This window comes from Aulostomus chinensis, chromosome 7 (genome assembly GCF_037954235.1).
Source record: "Aulostomus chinensis isolate RoL2024-O1b breed Wild chromosome 7, RoL_Achi_v1.0, whole genome shotgun sequence".
NCBI lineage: Eukaryota > Metazoa > Chordata > Actinopteri > Syngnathiformes > Aulostomidae > Aulostomus > Aulostomus chinensis.
The window spans coordinates 29,503,106-29,521,879 of NC_141326.1; the positions used below are offsets into that span (position 1 = coordinate 29,503,106).

General features: G+C 47.0%; 1 protein-coding gene across 3 annotated transcripts in view; it reads left to right on the forward strand.

Annotated features, from left to right (window-relative positions):
- Positions 1-672: 672 nt before the first annotated feature.
- The window catches only part of pot1 (protection of telomeres 1 homolog), a 41,817-nt gene continuing 23,715 nt past the window's right edge, over positions 673-18,774 (forward strand). For 2 of the 3 annotated variants that reach the window (XR_015117277.1, XM_086209811.1), the window contains exons 1-8: positions 706-753; positions 6,043-6,263; positions 10,717-10,850; positions 11,491-11,563; positions 13,291-13,391; positions 14,725-14,832; positions 15,653-15,724; positions 17,546-17,672. Coding sequence is in view for 2 of the 3 variants with exons in the window: in XM_086209811.1 (XP_086065937.1) it covers positions 6,092-6,263; positions 10,717-10,850; positions 11,491-11,563; positions 13,291-13,391; positions 14,725-14,832; positions 15,653-15,724; positions 17,546-17,672 (787 nt within the window). In the remaining variant the exon portion in view is untranslated. Of the gene's footprint in view, positions 754-6,042; positions 6,264-10,716; positions 10,851-11,490; positions 11,564-13,290; positions 13,392-14,724; positions 14,833-15,652; positions 15,725-17,545; positions 17,673-18,774 lie in introns of all 3 variants that reach the window. The other variant, XM_086209812.1, reaches the window with a different exon arrangement.

Consider the following 18,774-nt stretch of genomic DNA (forward strand, 5'->3'; position numbering starts at 1 on the left):
GAGTCCTGTTTGGTGTGAGTCTACATAGGAGGATTGTGATGTAACAACATGAAGAACTGTAAAGTTACTTGCCTACGTTGTTGAACAGATGCATAGTGTGACAGGGAAAGTAATGGGATGGGTAAAAATGCATTATTCTGTTAATCTGCGTTTTATCACATGAAAGGGGGAAACAGTTGCATGTCATCTCAGACTAGACACTCAGTAGCGTTGAAAAGGACAAAGATTCTCCCAGTGTGGGTTTCTGGTGCCGCCGGCATCTGCTCTTGAGCAGCTGACACGAGTTCGACTCCTGACAGGACCGAGCGCTGCTCAAATCCTTCTGAACCCCCGATCACAGGGGAACTGAGTCTCTGAGTGGGAAGTTGTCAGTTGTCTGCTGTCACTTCCTGACCTGCCCTGATGTCAGTATCAACCCCCCCACTGCTTCATTTGACAGGAGCTGGAGTCTCTTGTCAGATGTCCAAAATAGTTGTCACAAAAAACAGAATGCAGCCGTGGAAAGGCTGTCGTTCGAGCTCAGACAATTCAAACATATTACACCATCTGTACAGTTCACAACACGACCACAAATGACCAAACCCTCTAGAAAACAGAGGAAATTACCACGATAATGAGGGTTTATTGCGGTGACATTGTGCGATTTAGTTTGTTTGTCCCTTCAAACTGGCCGTCTCATTCCTTGCACGCATGCGCGTTACAGCAGCCTGACAATTCGAAGCCAAGAGAGGGAAAACACGCCGAACTTCATCTGTAAGTTTTATCTTTTAATAAAACACGATGTTACTTTCCAAACAGTGACGGGAAACAGTGGATATTTCACCATCATGGCCGTTTTTATGAGGTGCAAAAGAGAAATTGCGTGACGGAGGCGACACAGACGTCACGTTCACCGAGGAGAAGACACGGCCAGACCCGGTCTAGAAAACCTCTATTTGGTCTTTCACGTCTTTTTTTTGGTGAACTAGAATACTTGGAGTGTAGTTGTAGTCTTGGTGAGGTCGGAGAAGCTTTAGCTTACATCCGGCCAGCAGCTCGTTCAAAGCAGAGCCCCAGAACTGAAGAAAATGTAGAATTTGTCGCATGCTTTGCCTCAACAAGTAGTCGAAGATAAAAGCTGAGCTATTGGTAAAGTAGTTCGCCAATTTTCAATACGTCGTTACCGAATTTATCCACAAAGCTTGATTAACTGTAGATACTTGCATACGATGCTGCACTAACGGCATTTTGCAGATGATAAACAAAACTTAAAAACGAAGGGTTTCAGAACGAGGTTTGGCAGTTCCTCCCCCCGCCGTGGGTGTTTTGTAGAGCTTGGATTTACTTTCACACCATGACAATTGTTGTTACTTGACTATTTAATATTGATAGGTTTCTAGCGATGTGCTAAACCGTTAGCTAGCTAGCTAGCTAAATGCCCCCCCCCGCTACTATGTGCTGGGGTTGCTAATCTGGTTCAAGGAATGACCGCAGGAACTTCCAACTAGACGGTGTTCATGTCAAACACACGTCAGCAGGTGGAGAAGCAGAATTCATATTTGCAGTTGTTCCGGTGAACGTCACCGAAGTGACAGCTGACGTAATGAGCTTCTTCCGCTTTCCAGAGGCACCGTTTTATGTTTATATACGACCTAAATATAACAGATATTTACTTGATTACAGGAGACTTTAAGGTGGCCTCAAGTTGATTGATCCGAAGTCAAGTATGACTTCTATTCTGTTAAAGTGACGCTTCACCCCAAAAAAGAAGTGGCAAAGAGGAGCCTTGAGCGCGCAGACGTGTGTTTCTGCCTCCCGCATCACGTCTTTGAGGCTGGTTGTAGTTTAGTGTGTGTGTGTGTGTGTGTGTGTGTGTGAGCGAGCGAGTGAGAGAGAGAGAGAGAGAGAAAGAGAAGCAGGGATGCACGATAATATTGGCCCATAATTGGTATCGGCAGATGGTGGTCATTATTTTGAAGTAGGATGGGTTTTTGTACTGTATTGGCCCAGTAAAGCTCAAAACTGTTCTTTTTTTGCTCCTCATCAATATTGAGGAAACAACAAGAAGTGTTTTATTTATGTGCTTTTCTAAACGTTCTGGAAGTAAAGACAGTTTCACAACATGTACATGTGTTCATCAGGATGCTCAAAAATATCATGGAGCACTGATTTCCTTGTGCTTTTAAAAGTATTGTCCAAATCAGTAAATATCAGTTATCAGGTGTAAAATGTGGGTGTGGTGGTGAAAAATCCAGTTTTCCAGTATTTTGGTGCGTCCAGAGTTCATATTTTAATGAGTTAGCATTTTTTGCCTCAGCTACAACAAATGGATCGGGGGTAATTAGTCTTCAGTGGGCGGGGCCAAAGAGCACGCTGATGTCACAGCAGGATCAGCACCATGGAGAGCACTCAGCCACTCCTCACAAAAGCCAGAGTGTCATTGATAAAGCATCCACTAATAAATAACAGGGAAGCTGGAACGTGGAGGTGTGCAGGTTGGGTTGGAGATTGCATTGACGCGTGGTTCTCGGGTCTGGGACCTCCTCGACCACCACGCCAGCACTGATGCTTTCTCCGTCTGCCATTGTCACCGGACGATTTTCTGCATGTGATACGGGGCCGGCCGAGAGGGCAGTGAGATGAAAAGACGAATAAGCGTGTGAAGATATTTTTACTCAGCTCCTGCCGTTCCAGCCTGCTGACCATTCAGCTCGGGGCTGCTCTGCTGTTTAAAGTTCTGCACTCCGTCCTGCTTTGAAGTGGCGGCTGCTCGCTGCAGGAGAGACCACACAGGTCACGACGCCGCCGACCTCCTGCTGACGGGGATTGAGGACATTGGCTTTCATTTAGCTGTGGCATCGTGGTATTTCTCCTCTTTAGCTTGATTGCTGCTGCATTACAGAATTCCCCTGCAACGTCTTGTCCCTTGAAACGGCTGCAGTAGTTAAAATTCTGAGCTGGGTACAGTCCCACCCACTACGATGTCTAAAAATATTTCAAAAAGACAGTATTAACTCATTCCCCCCTCCCCTGGGATTCGTCATGTATTGGCTTCTTCCCTGGCCCGTGGTCCACCCCTCTGCAAAGTGGTATTTTTTGCGTAACCCAGACAGAGCAAGTACGTGTCAGACATTCTTCTTCTTCCAGAGATCAGACATCAGCTGTGTTACAAGGGAATTTCACCTTCCATATCAAGTCTGCTCTTTTCCAAGGAAGTCCTGCTCAGTCCCAGAGTCTGACAGCTGCCTTTGATATGAATTAAAACAAATCACGCTTGTCATTTTCACCATATTTGTCAGACAAATGATTAATTGTCCTCCAAGTGGCCGTTGCTGGATGAGAAACAGCTGAAGTGTGGAGGTGTTACCTTTGATCCAACAGGAGAGCAGCAGCGTGGCGGTCGCCTGTGGTTCTTCGCCGTGGTACGGACGCGCAGGAGCAGCCTGCTCCTACCATCTATTCTAGGAGCTGGCTCCTTCTGTTGTGCTTCTCTCTGTCTCATCCCCACAAAAGATTATGCAAATGTGGACCAAATAAGGTTTGTGTCTTGGCGAACACCCCGGGATCAGCTGAAAGAACCGAGGGGACAGTTAGGGATTTTGTCACTGGGATCAAAACAAAACAAACCACTGCCTTGCTTCCCCCTGATTGGCTGAGCTTTGGTAGGATGGATTTGTTTACATCTCCTCTCTCTTGATTTCTGATGCTGATGATAGTTGAAGCAAACAAGACGACTCCCACCAACAACGGCGAGACGTTTCCTCTCCCTGCAGTCTGCTGTCGCACACTCATTCTCTCGTGTTTGTTGTCTTCTTGGCCTTAACCAAAGACATTTATGATTTGTGCGATCAAACCTTCAGCGAGGGGACGCCTCGGCAGCAGCTCATTACAGCCCAGCAACCTGAAACTACGACGACTGGTCACTGTGGGCCTGCAGTCAGCAGCTCTTAGGAGTTTTAAATTTAGCCATTAATTCTGCTCTCACAAGCACCGACAGCTGTGTCAAGGACATGTCTCTAAGTGCGCGTAGAAGTTTTAAAAGTCAGCATTTAAAATGGCACAAAAATGGATGACAGCAGTAATTTAAATTCTAATCATCTTTCCCTCTGAACGTTCACATATTGACACTCACATTTTAAGGTTTTTAGTCCCCAAATGAGAACAGAAGTGCTGCTCTTCCATGTAAGTCCTATTAGACTTCTTTCATTTTGTTGATTTTCTCTAAATCAGATTCATTTATACAGGAACCAACTTAGATTGAGTTCTGCATCTCGTTATCGTGGTGCAGTGAATGCTCGCGGAGTGGCAGTAGCGTCAGAGATGGGATATTCGATCGGGAAGCATCACTCGTACTGATGTTATTCTCTTATCAAAAACAATAAAAATGGAAATGGTAAAGAAAAAGAGCTCTGGTGGTGGAATCAGTGTCTGAATCAGAGGGGAACTGAACAGAAGTGCATCGACGCGTCTCCAGTTAGCAGAGCTCCATTTGATGCGAATCCCAATCCCAGTGCATCAGTGCAGGCAGAGACTGTTTTGAAGAGGAGTGGATTTTTGGACTGTTGGCAGTGGCGTGCTATCCCGTCCATCTACTATCATCCACGGTGCTAAGCTAACCAGTGTGGGTCTCAGCTCCCCGATGCAGCACTGTGGGGAGAAGCTGTCCTTCTTGCTTCTTTCCCAAAAGCTCTCCTGAAGAGTTGGCGTGTTCCTTTAATAAGTGCTCGTGTGATGGCAGCGCAGCTGACGTCACCAGGTAGAACAGAGCGAAAATCCTGGGACGAGCTCATCTGGGTTAATGAAACACCTTAATAAATCTCTTGGCGGTCAAGTAGTTACGCATGGACGGCAGTTCATTTTTATGAAAAATGATATCAACCTTGAGAAAAGGGCAAAGGTGTTGTCACAGCACCCATCATCAGCCTTTCTTAGACATGAAGTAACTAACTCTCCTTCCAAAGCAGAGTTATGACTTCAAGGTCGCCACTGCTGAGCTTCAGGCTTCTTGTGTTTCCCCCGATGACCTTTAATGACCTCCACGACCTCTGCGGGCTCCTTCAGACTCTTGTCAGCAGCCCAGGTTTCTAAGACGCATGAAAGCTTTTGAGTTTGCCGTTGTGGCATTGACTGACCTGTCTTACGCTGCAGAGCAAACCAGTCTCTCAGTCTCGAGAGCTCATTCTCCTCACGCACCTCATTTAAGACATTGAGCTGAGAACTTGCGTGAGCTTGAGTGAAGGGAACTGGATGTTCAACAGTTCTGACTCACTTTCAGGTTTAAGGCCTCATTTCTGCATCGCTATCAGAACCGACGCGGATGAAGGCATGACATCAGTGTTGAAATAGGTTACCCTTGATGACTGAAATGACGTTGACCTCGTGTTGTCATGTATCGCCTTCGATATCTCCCATCCACTTGCGGCGGCTGACTTCGTCAAGTTCGTGTCGATCAAGGTGAGGCTCTGCCAGCACAGCGCCGGGGCTGTGCTAACTGGTGCGCCGCAGCTCTGTGCTGCTGTTACACCGCTGATGTTTTTGTGTTCAAGCTGGGTCGGCTTCGTCTTATCAGCTGTTGATGGCGAAGGTTCATCTCTTGCTGCCCTCCGGGAAGATTTCTCTGATTTCCACTGCAAAGGAAACTCCGCCAGTCTGTATGGAAATAAACCTTTTTAGATCTGCGTTTGCACCCCGGAGGTCAGGGGGAGATAAGACTGATGATTGGTGGGCATGCATGGGTAAAAACATATCTGCACTACACAGACGTGTGGAGGCATGCACCGCTCCCAGTGTGGTCTCGAGACCGATCAGATGAAACAACATGAAAGGAAGAAACCTTTACTTAAACTGTTCTTTGTAAGTTCAACAAGGCACCGACATCATGAGGGTGAGGGGAGGTCGCGGCAACTCGGTACGCAGAGCGGCCTGAGACACAAAAAGATGAGTTTATTGAAGGGCTGTTAGCTTTTAATTTGAAGTTCAAACTTTCATTTAGACCTGAATAAACATTAAATATTTGTTCTGTAATTACTTCACACTGAATTTCTATGGATCTGTGCTCAACAGACTCATCGGAGGGTCGACCTGCTGCTGCCCTGTTCAGTAAACGAAGCTAATGAATTACAACGTGCAGGACCCCCGAGAGCAAAGACAACACACTGACAGGAGCGCCGGGCCGATCCAAACTCCACCGGATCAATGGAATCCTTTCGGACAGGGGTGGGCAACCATGTGCCATGGAGGGCCGTGTGGATGCAGGTTTTCCTTCCAACCCAACACTTTAACAGGTGATTGATTAACACACCTTCAGCAACAGGAGAGTGTTCATCAGTGGAATCACCTGTTAAAGTGTTGGGTTGGAAGGAAAACCTGCATCCACACGGCCCTCCATGGCACATGGTTGCCCTCCCCTGCTTTAGGAGAAGGTCATCAGTTGTTGACTAATCAATCAATCTGGAGCAGGGCTATTCAGGTACAGTTCAGAGATGGCCGCTGGAGGAAAATTTCAAGCTGAAGTCCAGAGCGTCATAAAAATAGAAATGCTCCGTTACATGTTTGAAGTCTCAGTGGGTTTTTGGTTTGACAGCTGGTGAGGGTCTGGTTGGGAGTGTGTCTGGCTGGGGACGGCGTGCGGCCTGTCAGTGACCTCTGATTATAGCCTAACACCAGCCTGTAACCTCGCCAGCTAAGGGTGTACAGCTGCAACTGCACCGCGGTCTGCCTGATGACTCGAAGCTCAGCTACCTGCGTCTACATCCCAGGGACGCGGAGCATCATCACCATTGACGTTCTTGTTGTCGTTCTCCTTGTAGCTCTGGTTTGGGGTCACACCGCTTTTTTTTTGTGGCTGCATGACGACGTTCTGTAGTTTTTACTCATTTGTCTTTAACATCACCTGTCTGGTGCTGGCAGGTGAGGTGAAGCCGGTTCATCTGAGGTTTTTGCTGAATGCAGCTGCTGTTAAGTCAGAACTAAAAATCTCCTCAGAGCGACGTGAGAGTCATGGCTACCAGCAGCTGTGGAATACGTGTTACATCACATTTTTACTCGTTTAGCTTCTTCCACGTTTCTAGTGGGGGACTGAGCTGTGGGTGTGTCTGCGCTGGCCTATTTGTTAGTCACTTTTCCTGCTGCAGTTGTCCAGAGAGACTGTGACTCGTGGCTAAAGGGATTTTTAAATGGTTTTAATAAACAGGGGTTCTTTGAGAGCCGCAGAGCTCCTTTCCCTCGGCGCTCTCCCTCCGCCCAGCACTCGCAAGCTGCGTCTGACCTGATAAAAACCTCTGAAATCACCCGGTGAGCTGCGCAAGTTGATTCATTTATTTTTATTTTTATTTGCTTTGGTTTATTCAATATGTGGATCTCCTGGAGGATTCACCCGAATCAACCTGGGGTTTCTGTTACACGACACGTTCTGTTCAGTGTCGCCTGTCCGTCACGAATGAGCACACAGTCGGAGGTTGTTGATGAGAATTATTGTGTGATGAGTTGTGAGTTCATTTCTCAGTTGATGGAAGGAGAGAGTCTCATGTACAGGAGTACAGGACTGTGAATATATTAATGATTTTTTTTCCCCGATTGTTTCCATGCCATGTGACCTCAGGAGGTCGAATGAGCACCAAAATTCAGTATTTTCCCTTTCTAGTAGCTTCCATGTCAAGTGAGCTAGTAATCAATACCAGCTATTAAAACTTGACCGTCAACATACTGCTAAACTGAGCATATTCTTCCATAGAGTCCATGTCATGTGACCTAGGGACTCTAAACAGTACCGTACTCACTACTCAGGGACACGTCACTGTCTGTCAGAGCGGTCACATCTGGTCGGCGGTCCTCCGCTGGTCTCGGTTCGTCTGCGAGAGCTCTACCCTCCGTCCCTCTGCCTCCCTGCTCCTGCTGAGTGATGTTGGAGGGGACGAACACGAGGATTTAATGAGCGGCTGAGCTGTGGGTGTCAGTGGTGCTTGAAGGAACAGCAAGGCTGCCGTCTGCTGACGTTTGCTGGTCTCCGTCCGCCACCGGGATCCGCCAAAGGGTTCTGCTCTCTGATATGCTCGGCTCTTCACAGGTCCCTGCGTATTAGGGACTTTTCTCACTGAGAAATGAGATCACCTTCCTCTCCCAGGAGTCCAACCCATCCAACTTTTTTAATAACAAGCAAGCCACTCATGACCCACTTTACCGTTGTCTCTGAGGGCAGCAGCCTGTTGCTGCGCATCTCAAACTCCTGTGTGGGAAACTGAGGAAATACAAAATGCTGATGTAGGCAGAGTCTTGATGTCATATTTGGGGGATCAAGTCATTTAAATGCAGACTTGTTATCTTAATAAGGGATCAGAGGGATACAGTTTTATGCAGGTTGCTCTATGTATGTTGTATGACAGCATCAATTATTTCATTGTATCCTATGTGACTATGATGGCGGTACCTTGTTTGTCCTCGTCGTTGCTCCTATCGGCTCTAAAATTTGGCAAAACACTGATCAGGGATCTGCATGAATCTGGTCACAGAAATAAAGAGATAAATAGAGCATTGTTTTAGATTTCAAATGATTTAAGTTACACAGTTCATTTACTGATGTCTCCCTCAGGTCAGGCATCATTCATCCACAGAGGTCTAACCCAAATATTGTACCTGCAGAGGGCGCTACAGCAGCTGTAGGTTTTCAACGGCTGTAAGTCAGAAGAAGTCCATCCATCCATCCCTCCCTCCATCTTCTCCCTCTTCTCCTGTTGAGGGTGGTGGGGGTGGAGCCTATCCCAGCAGCCTTCCCCCTGGACAGGTCACCAGTCCATGGCAGGGCCAACACATAGAGACAGACAACCATTGGCTCTCCCAGCCACGCCTACGGTCAATTTAGAGTCTGGATTAACCTGGTCCCTCTTGATGTCTTTGGACTGTGGAGGAAGCTGGAGTACCAGAGAGAACCCAGCAGGAACAGGGAGAACATGGAGACTCACCCAGAAAGACCCCGTGCTGCAGCCGGGGCTCCACCCACAACCTTCTTGCTGGGGGGCCACAGTGAGGACCGCTGCTCCACCGGGCCACCCCTCAGAGGAAGTAGTTACTGTGAAAACTAAATCATAACGAAGGTACATTAACAAAATGGTTCCCATGCCCGTTCCAGTCAGGACAAACAAGCTACAGCAGCTGAAAGGTTCACCAAACCCAGAGAACCTTTGATAAAAGTTTGTGCTCTCAGCTGCACACAGTCACACAGTTGTTCCCTCATGGTCGTTCGTCAGCCACTCGAGAGCTCTACTCTCCGTTTGTTCTGTTTGTGTGCAACGTGAGCTTTGACACCAGAGTGACAAATGTCATTTAAATGGCTGATGTAGTGGCGGAGCTTCCAGGTGAGCTGCAGCTCCAGCAGCCTCTCTGTTGAGCTGCAGGTGTTTGAGGTTTTTTGAGGCGGACAGACTGACAGAGTGACTTGTAACAGCTGTAGGTCAGATTCAAGAACCGTCTGCGGTACGTTCACACCGATCAGCTCACAACTCATGAATGAGTCCCTCACCCTGCTCTAATTCAGTCCTCTGGCTCCTCTCCTCCGGCCTTATTCAGAGAGGTTTATTTCATTTTATATTTTTCTTGCTGGGGTTTCTGCCTGACTGAGCAACTGACTCCACGGTCGAGTGAACAGCTCGTCTGCCTCGCAGGCTGTTCCCGCTCTAACGTCCCCGGTAGACGCAGCACGGAGGGACTCGCCAGTCAAATCAGCCGAAAATCAAACTAACAAGCTCTGACAGGAAGCAACGTGCTACCTGCTGGGAACATGGCCAACACTTTCCTGGGTTACTCTCTGAAATGCCTCAAAGACCCAAACCCTCCCGTCGTGTTGTCGACATGGATCTGGTGGTGCCTGTCTGAGGTTTTATCCTGGTAATGAGTCGTCTGTAGCAAAGGAGTCCGTCTTGACTGAAGCAGACACCTGAAAACCAGAGATCATAACTCGGATCAGTGCCTGTCAGCAGCCTTGATTTACTGTCCTTGGACAGATGACAATTAAACGTCCTGGTCTAGTTCACCAGACCAACGCTCCGGGCGCAAGCCTGACGTGAGAATGAGTCCTCCAGCCTGGAAATAAGTCGGTGCCTGGTTCCCTCGCCTCCAAGTTCATGGAGGAGAGTCTCTGGTGAACGCATGCTTGTTACTTCTTTTTCTGAGGGATAAATTATGTCAGTATTTACTAGCTAGTGTAGTAGTGTGTGTATATATATATATGTATGTATGTGTGTGTGTGTGTGTGTGTGTGTGTGTGTGTGTGTGTGTGTGTGTATATATATATATATATATATATATATATATATATATATATATATATATATATATATATATATATATATATATATATATATATATATATATATATATACACACACACATACACTACTGTACGAGCAGGGTCGGAGCCGTGGATCTTATTTTCAGCAATAATCTTAAAGCAGCTGCAACAGTCTTTTGGTCGAGGGAATCCATTGAGATGCTGACGTGCAGCTCGGCCTGACTGCCTGCAGCGGTTCTGACCGGCTGTGACTCTGCAGCAGAAGCCTAATGGGCTGGGCCTTACAATCCTGGCGGGCCGTGACAGAACAATGGAGGGACGTCAGGCCGCGGGAGGCTTCATGTCTCCAAACCAGTAGATGCTCTATCCTCAACAAGCTCACCCAGCCCCGTCAGAGAGGTCAGGGTCCTAACCAACTGTCCACCACCCTCTTTGTTTTTGTTTATGTCATTCAGGTCACCTTGACGTCATGCCTGTGAATGTGATGTCACAGGGGGCGGGGCCAAGCGGTGATGTACCAGCACACCTGCAGAGGATTCAGATCGCACTCATCAACATCAGCACCGACTGCTCCAGCAAAGCAGTCAAGGTGTGTTTCACAGCCAGCTATGATAAAACCTGTGTTAATGTTTGATATTAATTACATTTGTGTTTCATGTTGTACGGTACGGTGTGGTACGGTATGGTAAGGTACGGTACAGTATGGTTCGGTAAGGTATGGTATGGTATAGTATGGTAAGGTACGGTACAGTATGGTACGGTGTAATACGGTATGGTACGGTAAGGTACGGTACAGTATGGTACGGTGTAATACGGTATGGTACGGTAAAGTACGGTACAGTATGGTAGGGTAAGGTACGGTACGGTATTATACGGTAAGGTACGGTACAGTATGGTACGGTGTAATACGGTATGGTACGGTAAGGTACGGTACAGTATAATACGGTATGGTACGGTAAGGTACGGTACAGTATGGTAGGGTAAGGTACGGTACGGTATAATATGGTAAGGTACGGTACAGTATGGTAGGGTAAGGTACGGTACAGTATGGTACGGTAAGTTAAGGTACGGTACGGTACAGTATGGTACGGTATGACAGCAGGGTTGATGATTGCCTGGAACGAGCTCAGCCAGAAAATGTTGGTGTTTCCACCAGCGAGTCGTTATTCTGGAGTTTATCAGCCAGATTGACTTTCAATTTGTCTCTGCTCTCTTCTTCTTCTGTGGAGGGGAAAGTGGTTCATAAAGGCCCGCTGGTGCCATTAGAAGATGACGACTTCATCCTGAAGGCTGTTATTCAAGGTACCGTTGACACACGTCTGCATCAGCAAACGAGGATGTTCTAACTAATCCGCTGCCTGCTGGGTTTGTGATGTCTTTGCAGCTTCTGAAGCAGGCTGCTACAGAGTTTGGTACTCAGATAGCAAAGTTTCAGTCAAAAATCGACAGGCGTTTGCTGTAACTCTGTACAACACTGTATTCTTCACTTTCACTCTGTCAGTGAGTGAGAGACGCAACGCCGATGACAGAGAATTACACCCCGGTTGTTCCTTGGTTCGATCCTGAGAGTCGTGCTATGACACACACATGCTTTGTCTGTGTGCTGCATCACACTGAGTTTAGAAGCTTTGATAATCTTTTTTATGACCAGCATTATATATTTATTTGATGAAATTATCATCCTTGGATGAAAGACATTTGAAGTTAATGTTCTACAACATAAACCACCAGGCTCTTACTAACAATATTAATAACAGGTTTTATGTGAAGGCCCCTTTCATCAAACACAAAGTCACCTTCAAATCAAATCAAAACACAACAGCAGAGAAGCAGTCAGATATGTCTTTGCAGTACTCAGTAAAACATGCATTCAAATCAAAGCAGTGGTAAAACACAAGGCCTCGACTGAGGACACGACGCCGTTCAAGCAAGAAGGCCAGTTTGGACGGTTTGGAAGGGTTTGAGAGCTGACGCTCTCTCCCCCTGAGCTTCATCACCCTCAGAACTCTCCTTTCTTTTCTCATTAAATGTCGCTAATTTTATATCACTGTTCTTGTCAGGAATGATTAACAGTATCACAATAATGAAAGAGTGGAACAGAATAACGGCGGCGGCAGTGCAGGAACATGCCTAAAATTAGACGCGGGTCTGTTGCGCAGGTGCCTGCTCAGAGGCTCCCCAGCGCACCTCCTGATGCTACAATTCACTCACAAGCTATTAATAGTCCATTCTGAAGAAGTTGTAATGTTTGTCTTTCACTAGCAGCTTAGTTAAATTTAACCTAAAGTTACTCTTCACTCTAAAATTGTAAGGATCTTGAGCTTACAAAAAAAAAGGTTTTCCCTCTCGCGTCACTTTTTTGTGGCTGCAAAAGTCTGAAAACTGTCCAGAAACAAAAGTTCATTTATCCGCAGACTCTTGGTGGGCCTGGTTTTGTCGGCTTCTCAACTGTTTGTTTATGCCACTGGACTTTTTTTCTCTGCGTCTGCTGGAGTTTGTTCGCGCGCTGCACACGCGGCCACGTTCTGTCTACTTTATTTGCACACCCGCCGACTCGCCATCACTCCGAGTCTGCAAAACTGCCTCATGCTAGCACCTCAGGCGGGGGTGGCAATTAAGGATTTAATTCACGTGTCCACCTGCTTTCATAACTGTAGGGGATCAGAGAGTCTTCAGACGCCGGTTATGTTCTTCTCACCTGTCGGCACGAGCCTGATTAGGCATGAACTTCCAGACTGAGACGAGCTTCCGTTGTATTCACAGCGTACTTTATAGAGATCATACATCATCACCGAAACTTCAGCCCTCGGCTGTATTCATCCCTGAAAGGCCAAATGATTGTGCAGCCCGCACCGAGCTCCACGTTAGTGAGCGTAACAAAGTCAACAGCATCAAAGAGTCAGCATGATCACTGCGGCAACAGTGATCAGAACAATGCACTCCGCCATCCTGTCATCCTCCTCCAAAGTCACTGCCTCATTATTCTGACTCGTTCCAGTTTACAAAGACGTCCCGCATTTCTTTTTCAGAAGAAGATACTCAGCAAAGCCCCTCGTCTCAGAACCCGCCCATCAACGCTGTCCTGCTGGGAGCACTGGCCAAGGACTTCTCTCAGGCTGTCAATCAAGGGGTAAGTTCATCCAACCATCAAAGATATGAGAAGTGACATTTCACAAACATTCAAATTTGCTGTAGTTTTTGATAAAACTCCTCCTGACAAAAATGTCAGTGTTACTTGTGTCAGATAAATGTGAGTGAAATATTTTCCCATTATGATATAAATATCCAGCCCTCACAAGCACGTCTGCAACCTGCCACCCGGAAAAAGACGAACTGTAAACTGGAGCTAGTTTAGAGATGCGTTTGTCACGGGGATCTATATTTAGGCTGTGCAGACATGCTGTTGTCAAAGTGTGAATGGAGATGATGCTCGTGGACATGTGACTGAGGGCGTGCGGCTGCTGAATCTCATTGACAGTTCAAGCTATTTTCTGTTTCCATTTCACTCCTTTTTCATGCCAGTGTGAACAAACCCAGGTGGTGCGTTTTTTTTTCCACTCGCTTTCCCAGTTTACTGTCGTCGTGGTGCGACTGTAGATCCCCACGCCGTGACCTCCATGCACTCCAGCTACAGACCGCCAGACCTCTTTCAAACAGACGGGACCTCGTCTTTAAACACGAATCTGAATGTTGGGCGTTTCATTATTTTGTTTCATCAAAGCTGGTGGAAGCTGCACAGCTGCTTGTGCGGTCAAATAATTCTTGGGCTACACAAACCAGTCCACAGCAGGGCAAAGCATCCTGATGTTCAGGGGATGCTGGTAAAGAGTCAGAGGTCATGTCTCTCGTGTCCTCTGACTAGAGTCACACGTGACACTCAAGTTGACTTCCAAAGTAACGGCCAGTCCACCCTGATGCTGTCACATCTGTACACATCTGTGTGCAGCAGCTGTTTACAGAGCAGTGGAAATGTCTGTGACCTGGCCGGGGAAGTGAACACATCGGGGATAATCTTGCTGTCAGCGGCACTTTGTTGTGTTTTTGGTTCCCCTACAGCGGCGTCTTGATGGCACTCAGGGCTCTGAAGCAGGGTGACGGCAGCAAGTCAGCGTAGCCTGAGCTGCTGCGCTCGGCTGTACGTTGCAGACATCTTGTCAGGCCATGTGTCTCTGTAACGTGATTATTCAGACTATCTGCCGTCTCCTTTGTCAGCTGTGAGCAGCAGCTTTAAAGTCGTCTCTGGCGGCAGCTGACACTCCAAACAAAAGACAATCTCCACTTTTCATACCAGCTTATCATGGGTGGCTTGTTGTGAAGTCGTACTTAATGTCTCTCAGGGTGCCACATCTGCTGCTCGAATCTGTCCTCCCTCTGGGAAGAAGGATGCACATTTATCTCTCTCAGTTTTTAATCCCTGATTCCTCTCTGCTTCATGGTGTTGTTTATCTTGTGTTCTCTGCCAGGATGTGGTGGTGGCTTCTGGCTTCACTGTCAGCAAATCTCCTACGGTTCGGAAGGACAAACGGCACCCCTATAACCTGATGCTGAGCGGAGATGACGCCTGCATTTATGTAAGGACTTGGGATGCAGGTTCATTCATTGTCACAGTTCAAACAAAGTCTTGAATCTTCTCTGAAGATTAGGGATGCGCTTGAATTTGAGTGTACTCCTTGAAAAAATGGTGGTGTTCTCACATAATCTGGCATACAACCACTCAGGTAAACCAAATATGTTTCAGTCTTTGAAGTGGCCTCATTTACAGGGATGGAAACAAATGGAAGTAGTGAGTTTATTCTTGAAAACACTAAAGAAGAATATGGGGCTTCGCTGGTCTTCAAGCATGAAATGGCATCAGGTTTTGTTATTGCGACTGGTTGAAGGCGCTTGTGTCCCATAGTGGGTCTCAACTTTTGAGCTCGCCAGATTCTCCACGCCAGTCTCAGACCCTTGACACCTGGCGGTGTGTTTCTGCTTCCCCACGGATGAACTTTAATATCACTCCTTATCACCAGGCCCAGTCACAAGAAAACGCCACAAAACTCAGATTACAGCGGCCAATACCTCCCCAATTAATTTTGGGGAGGTATTGGCCTGCTGTGAGGCGACCATTTTAGTCATGTTATCATATTTGCTGTTGGGATGATGTCGACGGTTACGTGAAGCTATGGTAAAACAAGTAAACCTTCAAGTTTTGCTTTTTCCACATTAAAAAGTGCAGAACCTTGAGCAGAAATTGACCATCATTCCCCCATAAGTTGGCCAGACTTGCCCATGTGGGGAGGGAAATGGCTCCGTGGGAATCAGATATTTGTGTGTATCGCTGGGCCTCGGAGCAGTATTCTCCTGCCGGTAGAATCTTGGTACAACAGTCCTGTGCTCTTTGTCTTTCAGGTGTCTCGCCTGCTGCCTCCTGATAACCGTTCCCCACCGGCCAAGAGGAAGTCATCTACAGTTCCTGCTGAGGTCAGAGTCGGACTCCTCGTTAGGTCAAGAAGTTGCTGCACCGGCGTCACCTGGGTTCAGTCAGGGTCTCTCAGCGCTGTGTTTCTGTGGTGGTGATAATGTTTGGGTTTTAAACCTCTGGGGGTCGACTTTGACGAAGCCTGTGGTGCAGCACGCAGCGCCCGGAGCACTTTTTGTGATTTTGAGGTGTTGCTCACCTCACCCACCTGTGGTTCTCTCTCAGAAAGAATACATTATCATACGTAATAACAGGGGAAACATGGTAAGCTCAGACAATTACGGCCAATCACATTCACCCTTTTCATCCTGGTTAAACAGGGGGCTTTCACTGCTCTCCTGCTGAGACTTTCAATGAGGAAATGGATTATTGAGTCAAGCAGAGTTTTGAGAATGAACACAGCAAAAGCTGAGCAAGAGCTCAAATAAAATGCTGTGTGAAACTGTCAGCTTATGACCGTCACCTACGTACATGCCAATATCTGAAGGTAATTACTAAATGATTATGATCAGCTTTTTGGGGGGGGCTGGGGGGGGGGGGCTGAGGGGCTGCATAAAGGAATAAGGATTTGGAAAAAGCGTGAATGGCTGTGGCAAGTCGGAATGAAAATACAGAGCACGTGAGCCGTTTTCATTCCATTTTTTGTTTCCCTTTTCATGTGGGGCTTCGTGCCCCCTCCCTTCCCAGCCGTAAAGGTGTCACCATCTATATTGAGCCTGGGTGGAAAGTGTATGCAGTCCATTGTAGCACCTGAGGCAGTGTGACTCTGTGGTGCCAGGTTGTATTTGTGGGCTGGAGGCCCGATGCCGGCAGGCTGTCCTTCCTGTCGGCGTGTACACAACATATCTCAGGAACACTTCGAGGGAATTTCTTGCAAATTTGGTGAAAATAGCTGGTTGATATGGTCACGAAAAACTTGGTATGGTAATGGAGTGTGAAAATAGAGGTTTCCAGGCCAGGAAAAATAAATAAATGAAATAAAGCCAGAAATTTTGGTAAAGGTCATGAAAAAAATTCTTCAAAAATACCTGCCCATTAGAATATGTGGTTGTTTTTAAAGTTAATTTTCTTTCATGCATGTCTTTGGAGTGTCAAAGAAGGTTGTCATTCAAGTGAACATCCATGAGCAAATACTGATGGACTTGAACAGATTCTCTGATTAATTTTCGTGTGTAAAGAGACAGAGAACGTTCCGTCTTACGAATTGTCGTCTCATGTGTGGAACAGCCGTCGAAAGGACCCTGGAATTTCTTGTTTCAATACGCATGTTCACCGTGCTGCTCAAAGTCTGTGGGAAAGTACTGAAATATTCACAGTCCTCTGCATAAAATCTTCTGGAAAGCAGCGGCAAATGAGGCGGAGCTGCTGCACAGTAGCTGGTGAAAATACTGCGTGATGCATTTGCCCTCCGTATGCACCGTGAATTTAAAGGGTTCTCACCTGGGAATGTTCCCGGCAATCACACGGAACCAGCAGCCCCTCCTGGTGCGCGTATGAATGAGGGTTAATGAGCTGTTAAAAAAAAAGACAAAAATGACACAGAGTCCTTACAAGTTGTACACAGACATAATTCATTTGTTAATATTAGAGAAAAGCAGGTGAACAAGCAGCCTGAAGACCTCGCGGCACCTCTCACAAATGCCAAATCAAACCTGGTTTCCATTACTGACAGATTTTGTTTTAGTTTTGGCAGGTAAAAGAGCAAAAATCCTCTCTGACAAAGGTTAACGTGTAGGAAACAACCAGAGTAACTCAGAGTTCCCAGATTCCCAACCAGCCATAAATGAAGAGCTTCATAGTGACTGAGGTTTGTTTCCTCTCAGGTCTCCAGGACCTCCAACAACCCCAAATACACCTACGTCCACCTGGGAGACCTGAAGGCTGGAACTGTGGTCAATGTGTACGGAGTGGTGGTCTTCTTCAAGCAGCCCTTCCAGAGCCGTGGAACAGGTCTGTGAGGAACCCAGATCCATGCGGCACCTCATGCACACAGGAATTATCCTCCTGAAATAATTACCTTCACCAGTTGGACGTGCAGCTTCTGTCTGGTGTTGTGCCTCTGCTCCTGATGCACCTCTGCGTTGTTTGGCGATTCATTTAAAGTTCGTCATGGACGGCAGCAGAGCTCCGCCTTCTCCAAGCATTTTGGAGCAGAACTAGCAAAACTAGTAAGGGCTCTTTACTAGGTTGACAGGACGGATGGATGCTCTGATGGAGAATATCGAGAGGACGCCTTCTTTTAACTGCATTTCTGTGCGTCACCAGTCTACAGCCATGCAAGTGGCAACTGATGGCGAAATCATGTCGTAATAAAGCAGAGTATCGGACGGTGACATTTCCACCCAGTATCTTTCCATTCATAAGTGTCATGGCAGGGAGCTCAGTCGTCGCTGGGACTGGACTTGTTCTGATACCACCTGCAAGGCTGCTCTGATCTGACCTCGTATCATTCATTGTCCCTGCTCCTGCTCGGTCAGCTCAGGTGTCTGATGGCACCCACATCAGATCGCTTCTTCTCTGCCTCACTAAAACAGAGGCGCAACAAGTTTTAGAGAAGCCTGGAGACCAGAGGGGGAACTAAATCAAGGAACCTCAAGCCTCTCCAGCAGCTTGTGTTTACCGCATGGAGACAAGAATCCAATATGTGTGCCCATACTGGGGGTGTAAACATGGCAAAAAAACAAGGGGAGGGGCTCAGAATCTAGAATAACACTCAAGATTCTGGCTTGATTGTTACTCCTTTAGGACATCCTGTTGAGGTGAGGAGATGCCAGCGGAACATCCATTTAGTGGTTTCTGGTTAAATCCAGATCCTGAGGAGGTCTGTCCTGGTCCACTGAGTTGGTGACACTGTTATACAGAAGTACAAGTACACACATGCTTGTGGGTCATCTGTGTACATGGATTGAGACCATGGAGTTTTGAATCACGGCTCAGGATCGAGCGAAGAGACATTCAGATGTCTAGCGGCTGTAATGTGTTTGATGTTCTTGTTTGATCTGAAAGTTTGGAAAAGAAGTCACTTGTGAAGGAGAACCTGGAAGAAACTGGG